Source organism: Pipistrellus hanaki, assembly GCF_964339955.1.
Source record: "Pipistrellus hanaki genome assembly, chromosome: 2".
Taxonomy (NCBI): Eukaryota; Metazoa; Chordata; class Mammalia; order Chiroptera; family Vespertilionidae; genus Pipistrellus; species Pipistrellus hanaki.
This window is the reverse complement of record NC_140504.1, coordinates 46653495-46679359: the sequence shown is the minus strand read 5'-3', so window position 1 is coordinate 46679359 and position 25865 is coordinate 46653495. Positions and strand designations below refer to the sequence as shown.

Genomic DNA, 25865 nt, shown 5'->3' with positions numbered 1-25865 from the left:
CTTAATTCATTCCTCTCTAACCCTAGATAGTAAATGTTTTACTATCTCCATAGTTTTGCCTCTTCCAATTGTCATATAGTTGGAATCATACAGTATATTACCTTTGAAATGGCTTGATAGCTCATTTCTTTTTAGAGCTGAATAACATTCCATGGTCTGGATATACCACAGTTTGTTTATCCATTCACTTACATTAAAAACGTCTTGGTTGCTTCCAAGTTTCTGCAATTACAAATAATGCCGCTGTAAATATTCATGTGCAGGTGTTTACGTGGATATGTTTTCAACTTATTTGATTATCTCATTAAGGAATTTCAAATTTCAAACAACAATGAGGTGCCACTATACACCCATTAAAATGGCCCAAACCCAAAACATTGACAACACCAAATAATGGCAAGGGTGTGGGGCCATAACTCTCACTCATCGCTGGTGAGCATGCAAAATGTACAGCCACTCTGAAAGGCAGTTTGACAGTTTCTTACAAAATTAAACATCTTACCAGATGATCCAATAATCACCCTTCTTGGTATTTGTCCAAAGGAATTGAAAGTTTAGTCTTTTTTAGAAAATATATTTTTACTTATTTCAGAGAGGAAGGGAGAGGGAGAGGTACCTGTGTGCTCTACACTAGGGATGGAGCCTGAAACCTGGGCGTGTGCCCTGACCGGGAATCCAACTGTGATCTCCTGGTTCATGGGTCAATACCCAACCATTGAGCCACACCTTTCTGGTGAAAGTGTATTATTTTAAAATATATTTTTATTGATTTCAGAGAGGAAGGGAGAGGGAGAGAGAAACACCAATAATGAGAGAGAATCACTAATTGGCTACCTCGTGCACGCACCCTACTGGGGATTAAACCTGCAATCCAGGTAAGTGCCCTTGACCAAAATTGAATCTGAGACCCTTCAGTCTATAGGCCAATGCTCTATCCACTGAACCAAACAATCAAGGGCTATTCTTCTTTTTTAAAAATGTGTTTTTATTGATTTCAGAGAGGAAGGAAGAGGCAGGGAGAGAGAACATCAATGATGAGAATCACTGATCTATTGCCTCCTGCATGCCCCCTTTAGGGATCAAGCCTGCAAACCAGGCATGTGCCCTTGAATAGAATTGAACCTAGGAACCTTAAGTCTGCAGGCCAATACTCTATCTACTGAGCCAAACAAGCTAGGGCTATTCTTTATAGCAGTTTCTCCTTCTCTTAATTTTGCCTATCTGATATTTCTATTCTTTACTACACGTGCCTCCCAGGGTGTGATGTAGTATAGTAAGAATAGCAGATGTGGATTTGGTGTAGTATGAATTTAAATCTTAACGTTTTATTGACAGATTCCACCCATTCATTTATTGAATTAACTCTATCATGCCATGACCTGCACTAGATGAAGGAGGAGACTAAGATAAGATTCCCTGGAAGAGTTAAGTCTATTAGTAAGCAGAACCAACACTGAAGAATTGCTAACAGCAGTTCTCAGTCTCTCTGGGTGGATAGACTAGATGTTAATATGTGTGCTAATTTCAAGAGTGTCAGAGTTGAGGTAAGAGTCAGGTCAGAAAGGCTTCAAGAAGGTAGGGAGTTCCCTGCTGGCCTAGATAAATGGAGATAGAGAGGTGTTGGGGAGCACAGGAGAGACTTGGTTGGGAAGCTTGTAAGGAGGGTATTCCGAGAAAAAGAAAGTGTGCAAGAAGGCCGCCTGTCCTGTTTATTGGAATTCTGACTTATGGCAGTGCTGAAGGCGGTGCCCCCAATTATTCCTAGACCTTTCCAAACAAGTCTGGTCAGCCCAGGCAGAGGGGAAATGTTGACAAAGGAGATGGAAAGCAAAGGCACAAAGGAAGACTCCTGCACAAGCTCATTCGGAGACTATGGATTACACACGCAGAGTAATAACAGAATTGCAAGGAAAAGCTGCTTCAGCCATTTCCTGATTCTCATTCTCTCTTTGCACTCATTTCCTTTGAACCACTTCATCTCAAATAAGAATGGAAAAGAAAGAAAATACTTTGCTGTTTCTTTGCTGACCTGGTGTTTCAGCTTGCTTTCACTTATCCCAGGAGCACGTGGGCCACTCAGCAGTTCTCAGTCTCTCTGGGTGGATAGACTAGATGTTAAATGGAAAAAATTCCAGGACTGGTTTCTGCCAGGACTGTGAGCCTGCGTGTCCTTCCCTTGCCTAATCTTTTAGCTGGTGTGAAGTTACAAGTTACTTTTATTACAAGTGGTTATAATGTTTCATCATGTATTAATTTCCAGCTTTCATCTAAGGACTCCACGGCATATTGCAAACATTATTCCTTGCAATGCCTCTGTGAAATAACTTGAGAGCTGTAGCAACTGAGTAACAAAGGGGTCACAAAAGACGGTTCAAGGTCATGTGTGTAGTGGGTGGAACCTGAAACCAGTGCCTTGTCATCACTGGCAATAAACTCCCTCCAGTTTCCTCTTCAGTCCCCATTACCTGAATCTGATCTTCATAAAATGCGTGAGACCTCACATGACACCATTTTATCTGAACTCAAGGTTTACTGTTATTATTAATTATGCTCATCTGTACTAATGCCTAACCTGTGGACAACACTGGAGCAAGCACAGATGTGGTTACCGGAAGCGAACTTCACATCACCTGCCTCAAGGCGGTGAGGTGAAGTTTAATTGAATTAATTGATGTTTGTAAAACATTTAGCAACCCTTAGATGAAAGGGTCTAAGGCAAACATACAAAGGCTTCCCCATTAATTACCAAAGAAAAGAGCTGGATGATGGTGTCTCTCTTTCTCAGAGGCATTGCTCTCTGCCATCCCTGTTCAGCGCCAGGTTCTGACCTGTTCTCAGATGTCTTATTCACAGTCAGTAGAGCTTTCCTTGCTTTTATTTCCAAACATAAAAAAATAAAAAGCTTCTTTCTATAGATAAGGCAGCTCCCTTTCTATGAAGCTTACCTTAGTTGTCACCTATTATAACAACTTCAGGTCTTGAAGGACAGCATATAAAAAACATAAACAACAGTAATAAAAGAGCAAAACCCAGACAGAAAGCTCATCCAGTGTAGTTAATGCTGAGAACTTGTTACCTGAATATTCAAATATACAAAACAATATATATTCAGGAGTAACTATTAGGAATTGAAGACTGCTACAACTAGACTGGGCTTTAAAAATAATTAAATTACTCTAATTGTTTCTCAGGTGAAGAAAAACGTCCCAGAAACACTGTATGATTATTCCAAGATCTCAATCTGTGAGAAATGGGACTCAAATCAAGGACTCAGGTCTTAGATAATACCCTTCACACAGAACCATATATTGCTCCCCACTTTTTTTTTTTTAAGGATGTTTTATTTTAGAGAGGAAGGTAGAGGGAGAGAGATAGAAGCATCAATGATGAGAGAGAATCACGTATCTGCTGCCTCCTGGACACCCCCTAACGGGATTGAGCTTGAAAGAAGCCCAGCATGTGCCCTGACTGGGAATCAAACTGGTTCATAGGTCAACATTCACTTTTTTTTTTTTTTTTTTTTTAAATAAAAGAGTCAGAAAATGATTCTTTAAACATTCTCTCTAGAATATTTGAGAGATTTTATTTGGAAAGTTAGATTTGAAAAGGATGTTTCCAGAACACACCAATTGTGTAAAGCTATGGCTATGTCATAGATCTGTAAGGCATGTCCTGTTATTTAGGCAAGTTAGAGAAGGCTTGGGACATGGCATTGAACGTACCACTGAGGTAAAACTCTGCACTTGGGGAATAGATGAAATTGCAGGGGCTGGCAAAGGAGGTCCAACCTAGCAAGCAACTAAAGCGTATGGCAATCTTGCTTGCAGCTCAGGATAGCAGCTGGCTAAGGGGAAAGGGGAGGGAGGCCATAAGACAGAAGTGGAATATTCCCAACAAGCAGCTAGAGCCAAGTAAGGAGGAACATGGGGCAAATACAGACAGGAAGTTGGTTCCAGGAATCTGTTCTCTAGAGACCAACCCAACCAAAGACGAAGCCTGGGGCAATATCCCAATTCCTGGTAGGAACCTGAAAAGAGAAAGGCTAGTTCTTATTCCTAGGAAGGTTTGGAAGCTCAAGGCAGGGAGAGAGAGAGGAAGCTGGGACTGGCTATTGGGACTCCGTATTTACCATCCTTCCAAATGTCCACTTGGAAATGACTCATGCAAGGCTTTTTTTTCAGTGAGTACAGTGAGTAAGATTCTATACAGAATGGAGAAAGACTTTCAGTGGATCAATCCTCCTATATAATAAAGAGTTAATATGCTAATTAGTCCAAACTCTGGAATGATCTTCTGGAATAAGCAGTGGGTGAGGCAACCGGGGCTGCAAGGGCCGAGTCCCTTGCACAAATTTTGTGCATCAGAGCTCTAGTATCTAATAAAAAGCTAATATGCAAATTGACCAAATGACAGAATGACCACCAGCGTGCAGATGCTCAATGTAGGAGCTGCCCCCTCGTGGTCAGTGTGCTCCCAAAGGGGGAGTGCCACTCAACCAGAAGTCAGTCTCATGGCAAATGAGTACAGTGGCAGTGTCGGGAGCTTTTCCTGCCTCACGGCAGTGCTAAGGATGTCCATCTGCCAGCTTAGGCCTGCACCCCTAGGACTTTAGTTGGACATCCCTCAAGGGCTCCCGGACTGCAAGACGGTGAAAGCTTGCTGAAGGATCCTCCCCCCACACCCTCAAGTGCACTAATTTCATGCACTGGACTTCTAGTCAATGATATTTTGGGAGGGAGAAGAGACTGAAATTAACAACTAATAAAGCTCAGAGCTTTTATTTGTTTATATAGCACATGTCTTTCAACATCATAAGCAAATGGGTAATGGAAATTATTGATTTCAGAGAGGAATGGAGAAGAAGAAAGAGAAAAAAGCATCAATGATGAGAGAAAATCATTGATCAGCTATCTCCTGCATGCCCCCCACTGGGGATGGAGCTCAAAACCCAGACATGTGCCCTGATTGGGAATGGAACCATGGCCTCTTGGTTCATAGGTCAATGCTCAGCTACTGAGCCACACTTGTCCAGTGAAAGTTTATTCCTTATATCTGTCTCCCCATATGTTAATTTTGCCTGTTTGATATTTCTATTCTGCACTAGATATGCTCTCCCAGAGTGTGATGGGCTGTGGTGAGAATAGCAGATGTGGATTTGGTGTGGTCTGAATTCAAATCTGGACATTTTACTGACAGATCCCACCCATTCATTTATTTAACATTTATTTAATTAACTTCAGTAGCTTGGACTTGAATGATTGCCTTGCCATGATTTCCTTGCCATTTGCTATCAGTGTGTTCTAGCAAAGATTCCTAAGCTTCTACTAAATCTTTTAGAGTTAATATGAAGCTAGATGAGATGATGCACAGAAAGTGAGATGAAAGAAAGAAAGAAAGAAAGAAAGAAAGAAAGAAAGAAAGAAAGAAAATCACCCAAATTTTAACAGTGACTATCTATGAATAGGAGAATTTTTTTTTGCTTTATTTACTTGTCTGCATTATTTAATTTTTCACAATGAGCATACTTTAATGTCATAATAAGAAAAGGTAAATGCTATTAAAACTTTTTTTTTCTAGAGCATAATTTCTTTAAGTTCTGCTTAACCTCTACAAGAGCCCACATTTCTTGCTTTCCCCCATTGAGGCAATGTCAATCTCTTTGGCACGGCCCATGAACTAGAAGTTAATATTGTTTCCAAAGATGAGGTGCTGGAAATGGTAATGCAAGTTTATTACAATTACATAGAATATATACAAGTAAAGAACCTGTGAGCATCTCTTGGTGGCAAGAAGTGAATCCTCATTAAGGATCCATGAACTTTCTGAACTGCCTTGAAAAATGAAATCATAGCTACCTTGTATTAGGCTGTCTGTTTTCCTCCAGGATGTTTCTTTCTTCCTGTGCTGTTCTTTGTTCTTTGCTCCTCACCAGATCCTGCCTTTTCCAAATCTGATTGGCACTGGTCTTGTTTGAAGGTTGCCCAGGGTCCTCCAGAGGGACTCACCTTCCTCTGATCTTATGAGTCAGGACAGAGCAGCCCATTTAGATCTTGGGCCCATGGTGGCAGCCTTGGGAAAATGGGGATATCCAAAACACCACCTTTGCTGAAGAGCTTGGGCAAGCAATTGATTCCATGACAAAATCTGCTTCTTTCTCAAGGGTGAGAGGGTGGGGAAGCAAGGGCAAAATCTTTTATCCCATTGCAGTCAATAATGGACACTCTTCCTCCACTTTATCCATTATTTCTGGAATGTAGTCAGGTACTGCTTAATGATTGGGAGAACAAATCAAGAATAAGAGAAAATGTTGCCATCAAGAGACACAGTAAACACAATATGTATGGGGCTGCTGCCAGCATAACACGGCATACTGTCTCACAGCAAACCTCCCCCCCCTCTTATAAGTAGAAATAGCACACCATAAAATAAAGTTAAAAAGTATAGTATAGTAAATACATAAATGAGTAATGTAGTCATTTGTTATCTTGTTATTTATTTATTTTTAAAATATATTTTATTGATTTTTTTTTTACAGAGAGGAAGGGAGAGGGATAGAGAGTTAGAAACATCAATGAGAGAGAAACATTGATCAGATGCCTCCTGCACACCCCCTACCGTTGAATGTGCACACAACCAGAGTACATGCCCTTGACCGGAATCCAACCCCGGGACCTTTCAGTTCACAGGCCGACGCTCTATCCACTGAGCCAAACCAGTTTTGGCAAGTCATTTGTTGTTATTATCAAATACTTTGTATTGTACTTTTATATGATGGGCAGTGCAGTCTGTTTGTTTACACTAGCATCACTACAGACATTGAGCTGTGACATTACAGTGGCTACAATGTCTATGACATCACTAGGCAATAGGAATTTTTTATTATTATTGTTGACAATATTACAGTAGGGATTTTTCTTTCTTTTTTTCATATTTCATTTTTATATTTTTATTTAAATTTTTTTAAATTAAATTATTATCTGTGTACATATTTTACATTGCCCCCCACCCCATACATACCCAACCTCCCCAGAGTTTTGTATCCATTGGTTGTACTTATATGCATGTATACAAGTCCTTCGGTTGATCTCTTATCTCCCCCAGATCTCCCTCCCCTCCCCGCTGTAATTTGACAACAGTAGGGATTTTTCAATTCCATTATAAATTTATGGGACCGGTGTAATACATAAGGTCTGTTGTTAATGAAAGGTCATTATGCAGTGCATGAATATATCAGAAAGCACATGGATTTGTAGTCACCCCAAATCTTGAAGCCAGGATCCATAACTATCTGGGGGGAGGGGAGGGGAGAAGCTTGTGTAGGGCTGCAAAGATAGCTTATCTATGACATAGGACTACTAACTTTATAGAGCTGTTGGAACTAAATAAATATTTTATTTTTAGTCCTTCTTAAGAGTTTAACAACCATATTTTAATGAAAGGAGACTGCATAAAATAGTTTGATTATACCTTTGTTCTTTCTCTACATGTCTTCACAAAAGTAAACCTAATACCATGTACACATTAGATAGATATTTTTTGCATATACAAATGTGATTACAAGTACCTTTCAAACTTTCAAAGTAACCAACCAATTTCCATTGTATTTATTTGAGTAAATCCCTACATCAGTCTGAAGGTAGCAAACATAACTTTATTTTTATACTAGAAGCCTGGTGAATGAAATTCATGCACAGGGGGATGGGTCCCCTCAGCCCAGCCTGCACCCTCTCCAATCTAGGATCCCTCAGGGGATGTCTGACTGCCAATAGGCCCAATCACCGGGATGGGGCCTAAACCGGCAATTGGACATCCCACTCACAATCCTGGACCACTGGCTCCTAACTGCTCACTTGTCTGCCAGCTTGATCACCCCTAACTGCCTCTGCCTGCCAACCTGATCTCCTCTAACTGCCTCCCACCCACCGCAGGCCTGGTCGGCTCTTACTGACTCCCTGCCCCCCTAACCCCCAGCCTGGTTGCCTTCACCTGCCCCCCTGCCAGCCTGGTCACCCCCAATTGCCCCCCTGCTGGCCTGGTTGCCCCCAACTGCCCTCATCCCCTGCCGGCTTAATTGCTCCACGCAGCTTGCTGTTTAGTCCTTTGGTCCTCACTAACTCCCCTGCTGGCCTGGTTGCCTCACACAACCTGCTGTTTGGTCCTTACTGTGAGGGTATTCTAATTAATTTGCATATTACCCTTTTATTAGCATAGAAGTAGTTGCTATGCTTAAACAATGTATATTGAATGAATGCTTGAATAGATTAAAAAATGAGTTTTGCTGTGGGGCTATTTCTCTGTTTTCTGTGACCCGCATGGAAAACGACAGGTTCCTGAGTGGAGGAGCTGGGGATTAAGAAATTAAAGAAAAAAAAAGAGACCAAGACACAGAAATAGATTCAAGCTGGAACCCGGGTGGGGTGCTGTTGTTCTGATAGAGAGACAGTCAAAACCCACCACAGACAACACAATGCATTTATTTATTTCCAAAGGAGGGTTTAAGGTCAAAGAAGTTTTGGGTGTTCTCAGGTAGGTCCTATCCATTCCCTCATTCCTGGGATTTAGCACATCAAGATTCCCAGCACATGGATAAAGATAAGAAATCAGTACTGATAACAGTCTCCCACATTTGGGGGAAACATGTTCCCAGGGTGAGGCTCTGCTTACGCCTTGAGTTCAGCTGATGATAATTAAAGGTCATCCATGAGCATTCCCTAGGAGCCCTCTACATTTTGCCACATAGTCACCTGATTATTTTATTTCTAGCCCTCTTTAGGCATTTAGCTACCAATATTTTGGTGAAAGAGACTACAGAAATTTAATTTGATTATATCTTTGTTCTTTCTTGACATGTTTTTCACAAAAGTAAACTTAATTCCACATACACATTAAGTAGAATGCTTTGTGCTTACACAGAGACATGTGATTACAAATACCTTCTGAAGAGAACTGGTCATAATTTGTACCTTTTGTAAGTAAAACGAATCTGGATGCTATTAAAAGCTGAAAGATTGGGGCTTTCATTAATGAAATAACACCTGCAGCTCTGTGGCCCAGCTGGTGTGGCTCAGTGGTTGAGCGTCAATCTATGAACCAGGGGTCACCAATCGATTACTGCCAGGGTACATGCCTGGCTTGCAGCCTCTATCCCCAGCGTGGGGCATGGAGGCAGCCTCTCATCATTGATGTTTATCAATATCTCTCTTTCCTTCTCCCTTTCTCTCTGAAATAATAATAATAATATTAAAAAAAACCAAAAAAACCCTGCTACTCTGTGAGCCTCATCCAGCTCCAGTTCCTTAGCCACAGCAAATAAAGCAGTGACATGGGAGCTCTTACGTCTGCCCAGTTCCTCAGGAGGCCCTGCCAACTCCACATTGTCCGGTTGGATTTGCAGTCAGATGCCTTATGCTGGCAGGCACTGGGCAGGCAATGAGTTCTTTCCCTGTAAGTTGGGCACAAAAAGGTCAGCCGGGGAGCAGCCTCCTTTGGGACAGCTGCTCCTAGGAAAGGCAGTAAGGAGCAGACAGAAAGTCCTCGAGCAGAGGGTGACTCATGGGAGGAGTTAGTGCTGTCATTCGCTGCTGGGTGCAGGTGTGCCGCAAGAAGGTGTTTTAACCTGGAGGATCATTAACTCTTTCAGTCAGCTGGCGACTCCGTAGGTAGCTCTGCACATTCCTCCTGGAAGCGCCTGCTCTGGGAAGGCCAGGGAGGAGGAGTGGAAGCAGTTGTCCATGGGGAACCACTTTGAGAAGGGCCAGCATGCTTTGCTCAACGAAGGAGAAGAGAATGAGATGGTAAGATTCTAGCTGCTTTCCTCTCTTCCCATTCCTACATACACACACACACACACACACTTCTCTACAACCTGACTCTGGGATTCATGTGAGAAAAAGTAATGGCCAAGAAATCTCCCTGCCCCTTAAATGTAATCTCTGACAGCATAAATGTGCTAGACTGAACGTATTGTATTCATTTTATCAAGAACGTTTGCTTTTTAAAATAAAACGGGAAGGGAGAGAAGCACAATGCCACTTTATGATGCATGTTTGAGCCTTCCCAGGAAAGCAAGTTCTGTTCAAAACCCCCTTTAATCTCAGCACATCCCTATGGCTGGGAGCAGGGTATTCCCCTATAGGAAGAAGCAGAACATCAACAAGAAATAGGAGTGCAGCTGGGTCTCTGACCTTTTTCTCTTCTCACAGATCTGTGTGCACAAAGTGTGGAATATTATGAGGAAACTGATGGACTGTAAAGTGTGGAATATTAACAATTATTGTCCTACACACATTTCTGTTTACTTCTAGAATTCTGCCTGTAGCTCCCTAGTTATAGAAGTTGATGGAGTTCATGTTCTCTTTTGTTTTAGATGTGTTCCGATCTGGGGAACTGTAGAAAAATCAAAGACAATTCTTTTGCTGAATTTAAAGCTGTATTTCTCAATTACACTGTAATCAAGAGAGAGAGATGCGTATTTCTACTTAATAAGGTCGTCTGCTAATTGTGTAAGCAGAGTCTTTTATGCCAGTAATGGTGTAATTTCAACATAATGCTCTCATTCTATAATAGCATTTGATCTTCCTCAAATTAATATGTAAATAACAAACCCAAGAGATATTCCCTTAAAGTGCTTTCGTGGCTATTTGCTTTAGCCCTGTTACACTCTTTGTTTCTAAACTGGTCTTTCAAGTTTAATCTGCTTACCTGTTCCTATAGCAACAGCATATTTTGGACCTTCAGAATTAGATTTCTTCTGCTATCAAAGCTGAAAAATTATAAGGGAATAAAAGGCGCCCACATCTATGTGGCTTGCTTAACTACATCCTTGCTTTTTTAGGTTTGACAGCCAAATGACAATTACCTTCAGGCCCTAGATAAATGTCACCAGAAATGACTTTCTGACCCTATTTTTATTTTTCATCATTCTCCATATTAAGTTGAAAATTTGATTCCCATACTTAATACTAATTACCAGAAGGCAGGGTCTTCTTCCCTCTAATTTCTAAAGTAGTTCCTTAAATTATCAGGTCAAAACTCACCTACGCATTTCCTCTACACTCATTTCTGCTCTGACAATTTGTCTCCCTTTACTCATTATGAGTCCTTGAGAATAGACATTCTAGAGAAGCTACTATGCCTTCTAGGGAAACTAGTATTCTTTCTGGATTAACTTGTTCCCGAGAAGCAATTTTGTTAATATTCATCTTTATAATAGCACTTCCTCTTGACCCCAATGCACCAGGGCATCCATGAGCTCTGCATGCAGCTGAAAGCCCAGTTAGGAGAGAGCCATTGATACGGAAAGGGACAGTGTGTTCTGGGAAGGAGTCGTTTGCCCAGGGTCTCAGTGGAGGTGCAGCTATTAGTATGCACCCTGCTCTGCCTGGAGAAATCTGGCCACCTGCCTATTGCAGTGTTAGACACGCTGTCCCTTTTTAAAACTTACTACTCCACTCCCATCGCCCAGAGCAGTGAACTTCAAAAATTATCAAGATATCTTAAATGTATGCCACATACTTTCATGGAGATTTTAGTTTACAGAATGTTTCTTATTGGCCACTAGCTAATTTATTGTTTCTGCCTCACCTTGTGAGTTAGGCATTACGATTTCTGTTTTAACTATGAGGAAATCGATGGACAGAATTTGCTTGCCTTAAGTTACATAAGCCCAGGAGCTGAGGCACCACAGAGTTTACTATAAGTTTGTAGCTCTTCTGTTTTTGGACCTGAACATAACTCACTGATACCTTTTTCAGTTCTTCTTGGGGACATTGCACTCTTAACAGGAGAACCCACTTCTTCCATCAATAAAACAAAGCTTGGGAGAACACATGGTCTTTGATTTCCCAGCATCCATTTCGTTATAGATGATTTGTATTTTCTGAGTAAGCCTGCTGTCAGTGTTAACCTATTTAGAAAGCCAAGATTATCTAGAAGTGTGTCATACCCGAGTGGTTACAGTTACACCAGACCTTCTGATGGTAGAAATCACTTCAATTTTCAAGAGATAACAGCAGGCTAGGGGTTATTTCTCAAGTCAAATAGAGAAAAACAAGAATATTTCCAGGCCTAAAGATGCTTGGGACTATCTTTCATTCTGTAATAAAATAGATATTCTAAGGAGTAACTCTTAGTGACCTGAAAGTAATAACCTTAAGTACTAAGTGAGATAGGAGCCGATGGAAGAAATAATTTGTTAAAGGGACAAGGAAGAATAGAGGAGAAATTGCCATATAGAGAAGATACACCCAAATGACTCAGAAAGGCCTCAGAAGAGAAACTGACTCCCAGACAGCACCATGCCTAGATTGGATGCCTCACTAGCCTTGGGTTAGTCACTTGCCTGCTTTTGCTTCAGTTTCTAGTTTTGTTTTATCTGTGAAATAGGAGTGGTCCTTCTTACTGTACCTGTCTTACAGGGCTCTTATGAAGTACAACTGAGGTAATCTATGAGGAAGTGTTTTGAGAAACATAAAATTTTGGAGAAGAGTAAGATGCTATTACCCAAAGATGGAAGCTTCAGCAATTTGGCAATCCAACAAATAATATTTCCCCAAATGAGTTCATCTCTTCTTACTAAATAACTAGAGGCCTGATGCACGAAATTCATGCAAGGGCTTCCACCCTCACAGCCCTGGCTTCGTCCGGAAGGTCATCCAGATGGTTTTTCTGTTGTTCGGTCTAATTAGCATATTAGCTCTTTATTATATAGGATTATATAGGATGACAAGTGAAGAATATATACCTGGATCACAAGCTATAGAGATTATATATAAATGGAGAGGATCTGAGAAACCTTATACCCTGCCTTGTAGTGTTACTTTGGGAAATCACCTACCTATGTTGTACCAGGAAGCAAAGGCACTTCTCCAATCTCAGTTTCCTTATTTGTAACATGAATATCAGAGGACCTTTGAATTCTGATGTTATATATAAATATATAAATTGAATATATATTAATATATTAATATATATATATTAATATATATATTGAATGGCTTGTAAACACTGAATGCTCATTTTCTTTACCATGGCTAAACAAAGTTATCATGGTTTAATTGATTCAAACATTGTTCACCATTATCCTCAGTAACACCCTAGTGAACTCAAACTCTCCTTTTGGAAAAGTGTTTTGTTCCAATGAGACCTATGTTAAAAGTAATGTTCCCTGATATTTTTTTTTCTTTCCTAGGTTTTAGCAAATAAGAAAAAACACACACCTTGAATTATTTTTTTCTGACTATGCAGATAACATGTTTATTGTAAAAATATTAAAATGACATAGAGTAGTCAAAAGAATTAAATAAATATGATTCATGAAATTTCCACTCAGACCCGTTCAATATTATTAGTGACTCTCCTTTCAGACTTAGAAAGAGCACACACACAAACTTTATCACTTTCTAATTAGTTTACTGCATTTTGGCATTATCTATACTTTTGCAATTAGATGCATGTTGTATGTGTATCATGGAAATACTGTATCACCATGTGCTACTATATATATCTCTTCCCGACTCTGCATTTAGTGACATCACATTAGTAGCTTGAAATGAGTAATGCTGGGAATATTTTCGATATAAATTGGTATATGCCGTATAGGACTTTCACCCCGCCCCACCTGAAGGATAGTTGTTAAATATTTACCAGCACAGCACTGAACATACTATTTCCTCAAGACTTACCTTTGTTCCCACCCCCTTGATATTATATTTGGATGTCTCTAAATACAATAGAGATATTGTATTTGGATAACATCCATTTATTTGCACTGTACATCATACCAAAGCGAAATTAATCACAACCTATTATTTTTTAAATGATCAATCCTAAACACACATTTAATTATGATATGTGTGTGTGTGTGTGTGTGTGTGTGTGTGTGTTAATCCTCACTTGAGGATATTTTCCAATTGATTTTTATAGAGAGTGGAAGGGAGGGGGAAAGACAGAGAAAAAGTAACATTGTGTGAGAGAGACACATTGATTGGTTGCCTTCTGCATGTGCCCTGACCAGGGCCAGGGATTGAGCCTGGAACCATGTTCATGCCTTTGACTGGAGTCGAATCTGGTACCTTTCAGTCCAAGAGCCAATGCTCTGTCCACTAAGCCAAACCAACTATGGCATCTTCTTAAAAGAATGTACATAAATACTCACAAAATTGTGTGTTTTTAAAAATAAGAAATGGAGTAATTTCATATCTATATATATATTTTTAGGCTGGCCTTTTTATTGCATCTAAAATATATTATGGATATATTTCCCTTTAGATAATTACGGTTCAGATAATTTAATGTTTAAATTGTATGTTTTTCATTGTCTAAACTTTTTTATTTTAATGATAGATTAGCTAAATAATCAGAAAATACATAAGGGATTGACAGTAAATTGGAGATGGATAAAATAAATGAGCTTTTCACTAATGTTTAAATTGTGTTTGGATGAACTATGCTTTATTAAACAAATCTTTTATGTTGCGCACTTCGATTATTTCTAAACGTTTGGCTGTGGACAACTTTGTACATGTATTTTAACTTTAAGATTATTTCCTTATGATAAAATCCTAGAAATGGCATTGTTGCATGAAAGGGATGTGTGTTTTAAATTTTGGTTGATACATAATGCCAAATTTCCCTCCTCAGGATTGTGATTATACAAATTTATACTCTGACTAGCAGTCTATTGAGAGTACTTGCTATCTCTACCATACTTGCCAATACTAAGCATTATCCATCTATAAAACTTCCTCTCATCTGGTATGTGAAAATGATCCTTATGGCTGTATTAATTTTTAAAAATATATTTTTATTTATCCCAGAGAGGAAGGGAGAGGGAGAGAGATGGAAATATCAATGATGAGAGGGAATCATTGATTGGCTACCTCCTACACATTGGACTGAGCCCACAACCCAGGCATGTGCCCTTGACCGGAATCAAACCTGGGACCCTTTAATCCATAGGCCAACACTCTACCCACTGAGCCAAACCAGCATATGGTTGTGTTATTTTTACATTTCCTTGACTTGAAGTGGAACATATCTTTATATGTTTATTGACATTTGTATTCTTTTGATTGGAATCTCTTAATATTATCCCTGATAGTTTCTCGGTGAGTAGACTGGGGATTGTGGAATAACAAGAGAAGCTTTTTGTGAACATCTATCTCATTTCTTAGAACAGCAAGAAGTTAGTACTGCCACTGGCACTGATATGGCCGCCCAGTGGTGTGTGGGCTTTGCCACACTGGGAGTCCTGTCATGCCTTCAGCATGAGTGAGGGGCATCTGTGCTCATCAATTATTAGGCTCATTTGGATAGCTGATGTTCCTCTTTTCTTCACTAACACCAGGGAGCAAAAGCACCTCCCCCACCTCAATAGCCACTTATTTATTATGCTTCAGGCGCACCTCTGAGTTGGTTGCCAATGTTAACTAGTGACCCCACAGATCTCATAGTGGAGGAATTGTGTTCCAACTGAGGCATTTTGTCAGTTGAAATGTTCAGGAAGCTGGGCCACTGGCCAAGTCTAGTGTCTTTATTTTCTATTCATTGCTGCAAAGCGCCCATGAAATCAACTCATCTTTGACAGATCCTAAAGAGTAAGCTTTAATTTCTTCTTGAGAACAGGGACCCTGCTTGGTTCACCTTTCAATGGCCCTCCTCCCCTTTCATGGTACCCCCCAAAGTTAGCATAATGTTTGGCACAAACACTAAGGCATATTTTCTGATCCTGCACTGGCAATCTCCATAAACCAGTGAGTTAGCATTTTGAGGAGAACAAGGAGGCAACGGGGCTTACAGGAGAAGCAGTTGGAGCAATTTAACGAGAAACCTAGGAAAATTTATGTTATTTATTTGAAAAGGTCTGTCATCTTGTGAACTTACCAATCGACTTATCTCTTCCCCAAGCATAAAGAAAGGTTATTCTTCATAGTTAATTAGCCACACCACACTATTTTTCTACACAATAGTTTATTCTATCCTTTTATCCATTCATGGATACACTCAACAAATATTTACCAAACTTTTACTTGGTACCAGGAGTCCTCTGTTCTAAGCAAGAAGGATTTCTAGTGAATAGCAAATAGCTTCTGTTTTCAAAGAGTTCACAGTTGAGTGAGAAGGACAAGAACATAATGTGTGGGGTCCCCATGCAAAATGGAAATGAGGTGTCCCTTGTTCAACCATTACTAAGACTCTCAGGATGACTATAGCAGAACATTACACCAAGCTCAGGGCCCTTTTGAGAGAAGGGTGCTGTGTGACTACACAGGCTCCATGCCCATGAAGCTGGTCCCACAAGTGGGAGTTCTGAGGGTGCAAACACAGTGAATGTCATGAAATAGGTGTCATTGATGGAATTATGCATGCAGAGTGTTGGAACCATAGAAGGAACAACTCAGTCAGACAGCTTCAAGGGGAAAGATATGATCTAATTTCCCTGGAGGGGTAGTTGCAGGTCAGATTGTGAAGGACCTTACAAGACATCCTAACGAGTGTCCATTTTATCTTTTCTGATGATTCCAAAACACTGGCCCATGAAAAGACTGAGGAATTTGAGAAAAATAGATTCTTAGACCCTATTCCAGACCCACTGAATTAGAACTTTTGATGGTGGAGCTGGACTTGGTTAGAAGGACTGTGAGGCCAGCCTGGTGAACATAAGGGGAAGCTGCTGGATGATCTGAACCAGGGAGAGTTCTGGGAGGATTTGCCTTTTCCAAGAATGTTATAACACGGAGCAAGGAAGGTTGGTTGGGGGAAAAGAGAGCAGGAAGAAGGTGTTTGAAACAGTCCAAGTGAGGCATTCAGGATGAAGCCTTGTCAGATAAGATCCTGAGTAAATAATAGGTTTAAGAGATATTTCAAAATGAGAGTTAAAAAGACTGTAATTCATAGACTGAGCAGTAAGTGAGAAGGGGTAGTTATTGAGGATGTATTTAAAGTTCCTAGTTTGTTCAATGGGAGAAGATGAGGCTACCACTTAATTCCATAGGGAAAATTAGGACCAGGTTGGGTGTGAGGATGGCAAGAGTGATAGCAAATATTTATATGGTGATTGATCAGAACTAAAAACTTTTATTTTTTAGTAGCTTGCTTAATCCCCTTAGCAGCCCTTGTGGAAATATCATCTTTTTTCCACACGTGAAAAAACTGAGTCATAGAGAAAGTAAGTGATATGCTCATATTTATTTAGTTAAGTAAATGGCAAACTATGGCTAAGTCCCCACTTTAAATATAGTGGTTTACTGCCTCTTGGTTTTGCTAAATTTTGGATGCACTACTTTATTTATTAACTATGGCAGAAATAGCAGGTATAATTGTAAAAAATCCCAAAACATTAGGAGACCAGCATTTTGGTGTTGATTCTGCCATTATTTATTCTTACAACCTTAAAGCAAATCACAGTCACCTCAGTTATAAGATGGAGATAATAATACCTTATAAATTTGAGCCAGAGACCAATGCAAATGGTTTCTTGAGGTCCTCTTCAACACTCACAAAAATATGTGATTTTAAAAGTTTTAACACAGGTGGACAAAACTGCTGTGAAACCTTTTACAAATTTAAGTGATATTCTTGATTTTTTTTTAAAGCACTGTAAGAATTTTTTAACCAAGAGAAAAAGAACATATCTGGAGACATTGCATTATGTGGGAATTAGATAATAATGGTTGTTGCTATGCTAATTCTTCATAAATAAAGGACTAAAGAATGAATCTAACAGTAAGTGATAACCAATACTGAACCCTACACAGTCGCCAGGCCATGAGAAGACATAAAGCACGCATATTTGCCTTCAGAAGATTTGGTATATCCAATATCTATATTAATAAAAGGGTAATATGCTAATTAGACCAGGTTGACTGGACATCTTCTGTTTATCTGTCCTCCTTCTGGACAAAGCCACAGTGGCCGGGGCCAAGGCAGAGGTGGTTAGGGGTGATCAGACTGGCAGGGGATGGCAGTTAGAGGCAATCAGGCTGGCAGGCAGAGGGGTTAGGGACAATCAGGCAGGCAGGTAGGTGAACTGTTAGGAGCCAGTGGTCCCAGATTTGGAGAGGGATGTTTGACTGCTGGTTTAGGTCAGTTCAAAACAAAAAATATCCAAGAATTAAGTTTGGTTAGATGAATGACTATTTTTATTTGCTCTTTAATGAAAAAGTAGGTTAATTTATATAGCACACATTTATTTATTTGTTTGTTTGTTTATTTACTTATTATCCTCACTGAAGCTATTTTTCCCCCCATTAACCTTTCTAGAGGGTAGAAGGAAGAGGAGGGGAGAGACGGAGAAAGGGAGAGATAGAAAGAAACACTGAGGGGAGAAAGACATATGGATTGGTTGCCTCCCGCATGAATCCCAACCAGGGCTGGAAATTGAAACCAAAACCTTCCAGTGCACAGGTCAACACTTTAATTACTGAGCCATGCTGGCCAGGACTATTGCACACCTTTACCTCAACTCAGATTTCCTTTAACTTGGAATCACTAAGCATAATAAAGATCTTTCAGGTCAGAGTCCAAGCCACCCTTTGTGGTTTTTTTCTTTGGACTAATTCCAGGAATTTTTTTTTCCCTTTTCATCTTTTCTGACCATCCAAATGTGGTCTGTTTGCTCTTGCCTGACCATATTACAAACTTTGTCTGTCAGGGATATATGTCTTCATGCTGGTGCCTGGCCATCAGATTTCTACCCATCCATGAGAACCTACTTCTAGCCTGACTTCCTTTATTAAGCCATCAGGGTGCCCCTGGGTCACTCTTAATTACTTCTTTGTCTGGAGTAGTTTTGAATGCCTATTATAGCTTTTATCTCTAGGCTTTTATAGCAGTCTTTTGTCTATCTTTCTCCCCCAGCTGATTGTGAGTTATTATTGATAGGGACTGTGTCTTATTTCATGTCTACATCTTGCATGTAAAACTGGAATTACTTAATATGTTTCCAATAAGGTGAATTGAAGATTTTTGTGCAATATGTTATGCGAGTTTTTCTCTTTTTTTCTCCTGACTCCGTTGAGTTGTTGGTCCCAATTTTATAAAAGGAAGCACTGAGAAATTATACAACGTGTCCAAATCTGGAAGCTAAGAAGTAGCAAAACCAGATCTTGGACCTAGGCTGGTTGACTCCAAGACCACTGCTCTAACTCCAATAGTATATACCCTAGGCCTTTTGACACTGACTTCTACTATCACTCGGACCGGCACTCTCACAACCATCACTGCTACTGCAACTACTAGTTCTATTTAAATCCAAGACAACATGTGTTAGTGTAGCAGTTGCTTTATAGTTTGGACTCATTTTGAGCTTTGAAACAAAACATCTTGGTCTCATTTGATCAAAGGCAAGGCTCTCTTGATCTTTTGGGAGAGGGAATAGGGACACAGGTACTGGAATCAGGTGGCCTGGATATCCCTTTAGTTTTTAGCCATCCATACATGCCTGCATCACAGAAGTGGTCTCTGCTCATGTTCTTTCCCCTCCCCCAGAGGTGGCCAACTTGGCTTGTTACTCAGTGCTGGCTTCTAGTAGCAGGGTATGGGGGTGGGGGGGAGGGTAGGGAGAGTTATCTGCTGCCCTTGTTCACCTTAAGTCTTAGGCTGTCTCTTGGTATCTGGTCTTTGTCAATGTTCCTGTTCATCCTGTTCATCCTCTCCATGGCAGCAGCCCCCTCTGTCTTATACCTGTAATTGGCCTTGGGTGGGAGTTTCCTCCCAGCCCCTAGCAGTCATTTGAGCTCGGTTTTGTAGAATCCTCTTTTCAGGATGGGAAGTAAAAGAGGGTTTTTGCTTCTATCCTTCATTCAACGTCAATGGATTTTTGCTTGTGTCTGGGGAGAAGATTTTCTGCTTAGAAGTAATTGAGCTTTGTCAGTTTGGTCAAACTGGTTTTATTTTCAGACTTTGCATAGGGCCTTCTGAAAACTTTAGGATTACATATCCCTAGGCACTAGGCACTATGCCAGTGGGGGGAGGAGGGGAGATTGCTTTTTCCCCCTCAAAGTCTCAGCAAAATACTCATTAAAAAAAAATCTCATTGGATTATTTCCTCTTTTCAAGCTTATTCATGCTTGAATATCATACTCCTAGTCACATGCTCACTCTTGGAGTTGGGATGAGAGTCAACTCTACATGAAGCACATCAGCTGAGGATGGTGGAGAGGGTGGTTTGACAAGAATATTGGGTATTAGATACTATTACTTGGAGTGAGACAAATGGTAATTGGCGGTCTAAACATTACAAATAGACAAAAACACAGAATTCAATCTGATGGTTAATAAATTATAGTTTAACTGAACTGAACCACCAATGTTTAAAGTGGTCAGATTCCCCAGGTAATTTTCTTAGCAAGAAAGAATATAAACTATAGAGCTTTCCTGCTGGCATGTAGATATCTGCAAAGAGGCAGAAAAGGGCTTTTCAAAATATGTACATTTATTTTCTGATTTTGAAAGTGAAACATATTTAATGATTAAAATGTGTACAATAGAGAAGTAAAAGAAGAATCACAATGATGCCATCGCCCAAGGCAAATGCCATCAATGTTTTATTTGATGCATTTATCTTCCAGTCTTTTTTGTTTGTGCCTTATCATTTTTCAATTAAATTTGAAATCATACTGCATAATTTTATGTTGTTTCCCTTCACTTAATGTTATTTAATGTACATATTCCCCATGTTATTAAAATACTTCATAAAAATAACTTGAATAACTCTTGAATGGCTACCTTATTCTTATATACATAGATTACTTTTTATTTATTACTATTAATAATATTACAGTGAACATCTCTGCATATAAATCTTGTCTGGGTTTTGTATAGGTTGGAGGGATTTTTTTTTTTTAAAGACAGTCTTTCCTAGAAGCCTAAAATCATACCCTTTGTGTGTTTACACATTAGTAAGACCACATCAGTTTTCAAAATCCTTCTCAGGAGTAGAGATCAGGACTTGAGAAACTTCCATGAAGTGATATTATTTCGATGCTCAGAAACACCTTGTTGGCCATTCTTCATCCCAAAGAACTATGAAGAAGGTGTGTGTAATAGAAAATTGTGAAGTTTCTGTTTATTCAAAGGCATTTTAGGTAAAAGGCATCCTGCTCACACATATATGCAGAATCAATTCGAACCACAGAAGTGAATGGGCTCTAGCAATATATTTCATTTGAGAAAAGTTTTCCTATGTAGCTCCCCCCTTGCTATTTCTACCCTAGAAGGAATAAATTAAAGCTAGAATTATTATTATCATGGTATCAAATTCTATCCCCTGTGGTCACAGTTATAGTACCTGTTCTTTAATGAGGCCTGATTATGGGGGCTTTCAACCTTTTGGGTATTAAAACCTAACCATCTTCCTGAACATTTACACAAGATCCTAGAACAGGAAAAATTGTTTTTAAGTTTTAACATTATTGAAAAGGTTGCCTACAGAGCGTTCCTGTTCAATAATTTGGCCAATTAAAATAGCAAAATGAATGCATGAATAAAAGTGTAATATTTCATTACCCCAAGGAGGATATTTTTCTATTTAATTTTAATGGCCTTTTAAAGTCAACTATTTACTGATATATCTCCAATGCTTAGAAAAATGCCTGGTATATATAGTAAGTACACACTATATATTTTTAGAATACATAAATAAATAAATGATGGATGAATGTAGCTAATTACAGTTATATTCCAAAATTATATGAAATAATACACACATCTAAAGGTAAATACGAATTAGAATATAGAGATGTAGATGATGGATTTACTATGCTTCATTTCACCTATTCCTTAGAATTACTGAATCTCAGATGAGAAGCTTCTTCAGAGTTTATCTGATTTTCTCCTGCCCCTTCGGTCACCCATCCAACCTTTCTTTAAACGTCCTTAGAGAAGAAAACTTACCCTAAGATAAATTATAAGACAGAGCTGACTACTTAAAAATTTCTTCTTTGTATTGAACTTATATATGGTTCCATTAACCTAAATTGATTAGTCTTACTACTTTTGCCTCTTGGGGCCACCTGTCAAAAATCAGGCTTCCATTTCTACAACTCAGGCATTTAAAAATTGTTCTTATGTGTCCCCTGCCCCTCCAAGCATGTCTTCTCCAGTCTAAGCACACTCAGTTTTTCAACCACTTTTTTTCCCCTTTGGGTAAAAATAATCTCTTTTAAACATCGAATTAAAATGTGGCTCTCTCTCTTTTTTTTATTCCTTTGAAAGTTCATTTTTTATTTTATTGTTTAAGTATTGCATATTATAGTACATATATCTCATTTCCCCTCCCCCCCATTGACCTTCTCCCAGCCTAGCCCTACTCCCTGTCACATGACCTCATCCCACCCCCTCCCAGTGTCTTGTGTCCATGGTTGTGCTTATATGCATACATACAAGTCCTTCAGTTGATCTTTCCCTCCTTGCTCAACACTCCCTAGCCTTCCCGCTGTAATTTGATTGTCTGTTTCATGGTTTACTGCCTCTGTAAGCACTTTTTACGAGGTATAGTTCTTGGAAACTTACCTCAGAAAGTCTTAGAAAGATATCTTCTGTGATAGTTTAAAAAAGCCACCCTCTCTTAGAGTGATTTTTCTCTTTGAAACCCACAGGGATTCTGAGATAAAGGGCACCTACCAGGAGGAATGTGAGGGACAGCTGCCACTTACTATGCTACTAACGTTCTTGTGACCATGATGAACTTATTAGTTTTAAAAGTTTTTCTTTGTTGTTTTGTTTTTATAAATTCTTTGTGATTTTCTTTGTAGAAAGCGTATCAAATGCAAGTAGAAATAGATTTATTTCTGAGTGCTGTTTCTTTCTTTATTTCATCTTGCTACAACTCCAGTGCTATATTGAATAAGAGCAGTGAGAATGGACATTCTGGTTTTGTTCTGATCTTAAGGGAAAATTTAGTCTTTCTTTGTTCTGAAGTCTATCTGATATTGATATAGCCAGTTACTTCTTTTGACTAGTATTTGCCTTATACATCTTTCCCTATTTTAAATTTCAACCTGCCTCACAGGAAATACAGCTAATAATATTGTAGTAACTATGTATGGTGCCATTTGGGTACTGGAAATTTCAGGGGGAACACTTTGTAAAAAAAATGTATATATATGATTGTCTAACCCAGCGTTTTTCAACCGCTGTTCCGCGGCACACTAGTGTGCCGCGAGATGTTGCCTGGTGTGCCGTAGGTGCAGACAAGACAAGATTTTTCACTATTTTGTTTACTTAATATTTCATAATAAAGTAATTATAAAATACTTTCTTTGTGTTTATTTGATTCCTATTCAAGAGAATTACTTTATATATAGTCAATATAGGCACAGAGTTAAATTTTTTAACATTTTCTAATGGTGGTGTGCCTCCTGATTTTTTTCATGAAACAAGTGTGCCTTTGCCCAAAAAAGGTTGAAAAACACTGGTCTAACCACTATTCTATACAACTGAAACTAAGCCTATCTAGTAAAGAAGGAATATGTACATTGACCATCATGCCATAACAAAGATGGCTACACCCACATTGAATTTGAGGAGGGGAAGGCTCCTCATTATTGTTTATCGAGGTGGGATATTCCAATTTTCTTTCTTTCTTTTTTCTTTTTTTTTTTTTTTTTTTTTGCATTTTTTATTGATTCCAGGAAGGAAGGGAGAGAGAGATAGAAACATCATGATGAGAAAGACTCATTGATTGGCTGCCTCCTGTACAACCTACACTGGGGATCAAGCCTGCAACCCAGGCATATGCACTGACTGGAAATTGAGACGTGACTTCCTGGTTCATATTCCAAAGCTCATCCACTGAACCATCTTGGCTGGGCCCAGTTTTCTATTATACCTCAGTCAGACCTTCTCTGGCTTGGAGGATTGGGAGTGCTGCACTACTCTCCACATGGTTTCCACTGATGTTTTGGGATGGGGTCTTGTTATTGTCAGGCAGTAGTAAAAAGTCTTGCCTCTCCACTAGACTTCCTTTGACAAAACCCCAGCATGGAGGGTGAGGGGAGCTTTGCTACTACTGGTTGGGAGCATAGATCAGACTCCACATAGTTTCCACTGACACCACAAGGGGAAGGGTGCTTGTTGCTATTTGATGGAGATGAAAGTCCCATATTCTTACTTACACTTCTCTGACATAATCCTTGCAGTAGGTTGAGGTGCCTCTTTACAACATGATGAGGAAAGCAGTCTACATTTCCCACTTGGCTTTTGCCGTTATAGGTGAGGTGGAACCACATTTCTTTTGTGTGAAATTTGGATCCTTTCTTGGTCATTTGGCTAGACAGATCAGGCTTTTGTTGTCTGTGTGTTTTGTCTGCTCCTGTTTTCAGGTTGCTAGCTTATTCTGCTTCAAGCTATAGATGAGGCAAGCAAACAAAAACAAACAAACAATCAAACAAACAAAAAATAAAGCCCAAATCAAGGAACTCATCACTGTATCATTAGTTCTTTGGTTCCCAAGCTCCCTAGCCAATTTACCTTTTCTATGTCATTTAGAGTCTTCTTATGTCTTTTTTCTATATAATATCTGGGGATTTTATTTTATTTTTATTTTTTTATTTTTAAAAATATATTTTATTGATTTTTTACAGAGAGGAAGAGAGAGGGATAGTTAGAAACATCGATGAGAGAGAATCATTTATCAGCTGCCTCTTGCACACACCCTACTGGGGACGTGCCTGCAACCAAGGTACGTGCCCTTGACGGGAATCGAGCTCCGGACCTTTCAGTCTGCAGACCGATGCTCTATCCATTGAGCCAAACCGGTTTCGGCATATCTGGGGATTTTAGTTGAACTTATTGGGATGAAGAAGAAAAAGTAAGTTTACTTCATGTTTCTAAAAGTAAAAGTCTCATTTACTTTTAAAAGTAGTATTACCTTTTGACTCAATTTTAAAATATATACTATTTTATAAATTTTTGAAAGCAAAGAATAAAAGAGTATCAGGAAATAAATAAATATCATCTATGGTTCTATCATTGCTAATATTTGATGTATTTTCTGCTAGCTTTTTTTTTTGGTAAATTTCCTTTACAGTATTTGACTTAAACTAAAAATGCTTTTATTCACTGAACGCATTATAAATATTCCCCTATGTCATTAAAATTTTATTGTAAATTTCAATTTGATGACTGAATGATATTCCATTTTATGGAGGTGTCACATTTACTTAACCATTCTCCTAATGCCAAACAATTAAATCCTTTCCAGGGCCTATGCATATTTTACTCTTTATATTATTTCCTTAAGAGAGATCCCTAGAAATAATAATTATATTACTACCGTGAAAATTATAAATACTTTTAAAACTCTTAAACATTTTGCTGAATTGCTTCCCAGAAAGTTTGTGCTTCATGGAAGTGATCTACCAACACTGTATCAGAATGTTTTTGTAACTCTCTTCGATCACTTTTAGCTCCCATCAAAGACCTTGACCAATTTTAGTAAATATGACATCTGTTTTAAGTTTTTCTTCCAATCTTATTCAAGATCAAAATTTGGTATAATTCAATTTGTTGGGGGCCTATTATCTTTGTCTTTATATTGGATGCTAAAATACCACGGTCACTACAAGGATGACAAAAAATCTGTGCTGGAAACCAAGATCAACAGTAATTAATATAAATGCGAGAAGTCCACTTGAAGGCTGAGTTTGGACTCTTTTGATATTTACAGGGTAAATATTTGCATTTTGTTACCTACTGCTGATTCAATGGCCTAAAACAAACTCCCCACAACCGGATAATCTTACTGTTTACTAAATATTACTATTGATATGTTTGTTTGCATTCCTAAAAATCAATTGTGTATTCTATTGTAGTAATTAAAAGCAGATGGGAATGGAGAATCAGTGGAACTTGACTACTACAGT

The 25865-nt window shown here is 39.0% G+C and overlaps 1 protein-coding gene across 1 annotated transcript in view; it reads left to right on the top strand.

Annotated features, from left to right (window-relative positions):
* The first annotated feature begins 9486 nt into the window (after nucleotides 1-9486).
* ATP13A4 (ATPase 13A4) overlaps nucleotides 9487-25865 on the top strand; it is a 120762-nt gene continuing 104383 nt past the window's right edge. The window contains exon 1 of the mRNA XM_084872833.1: nucleotides 9487-9794. Coding sequence (XP_084728959.1) covers nucleotides 9732-9794 — 63 coding nt within the window. The 5' untranslated portion in view covers nucleotides 9487-9731. The remainder of the gene's footprint in view (nucleotides 9795-25865) is intronic.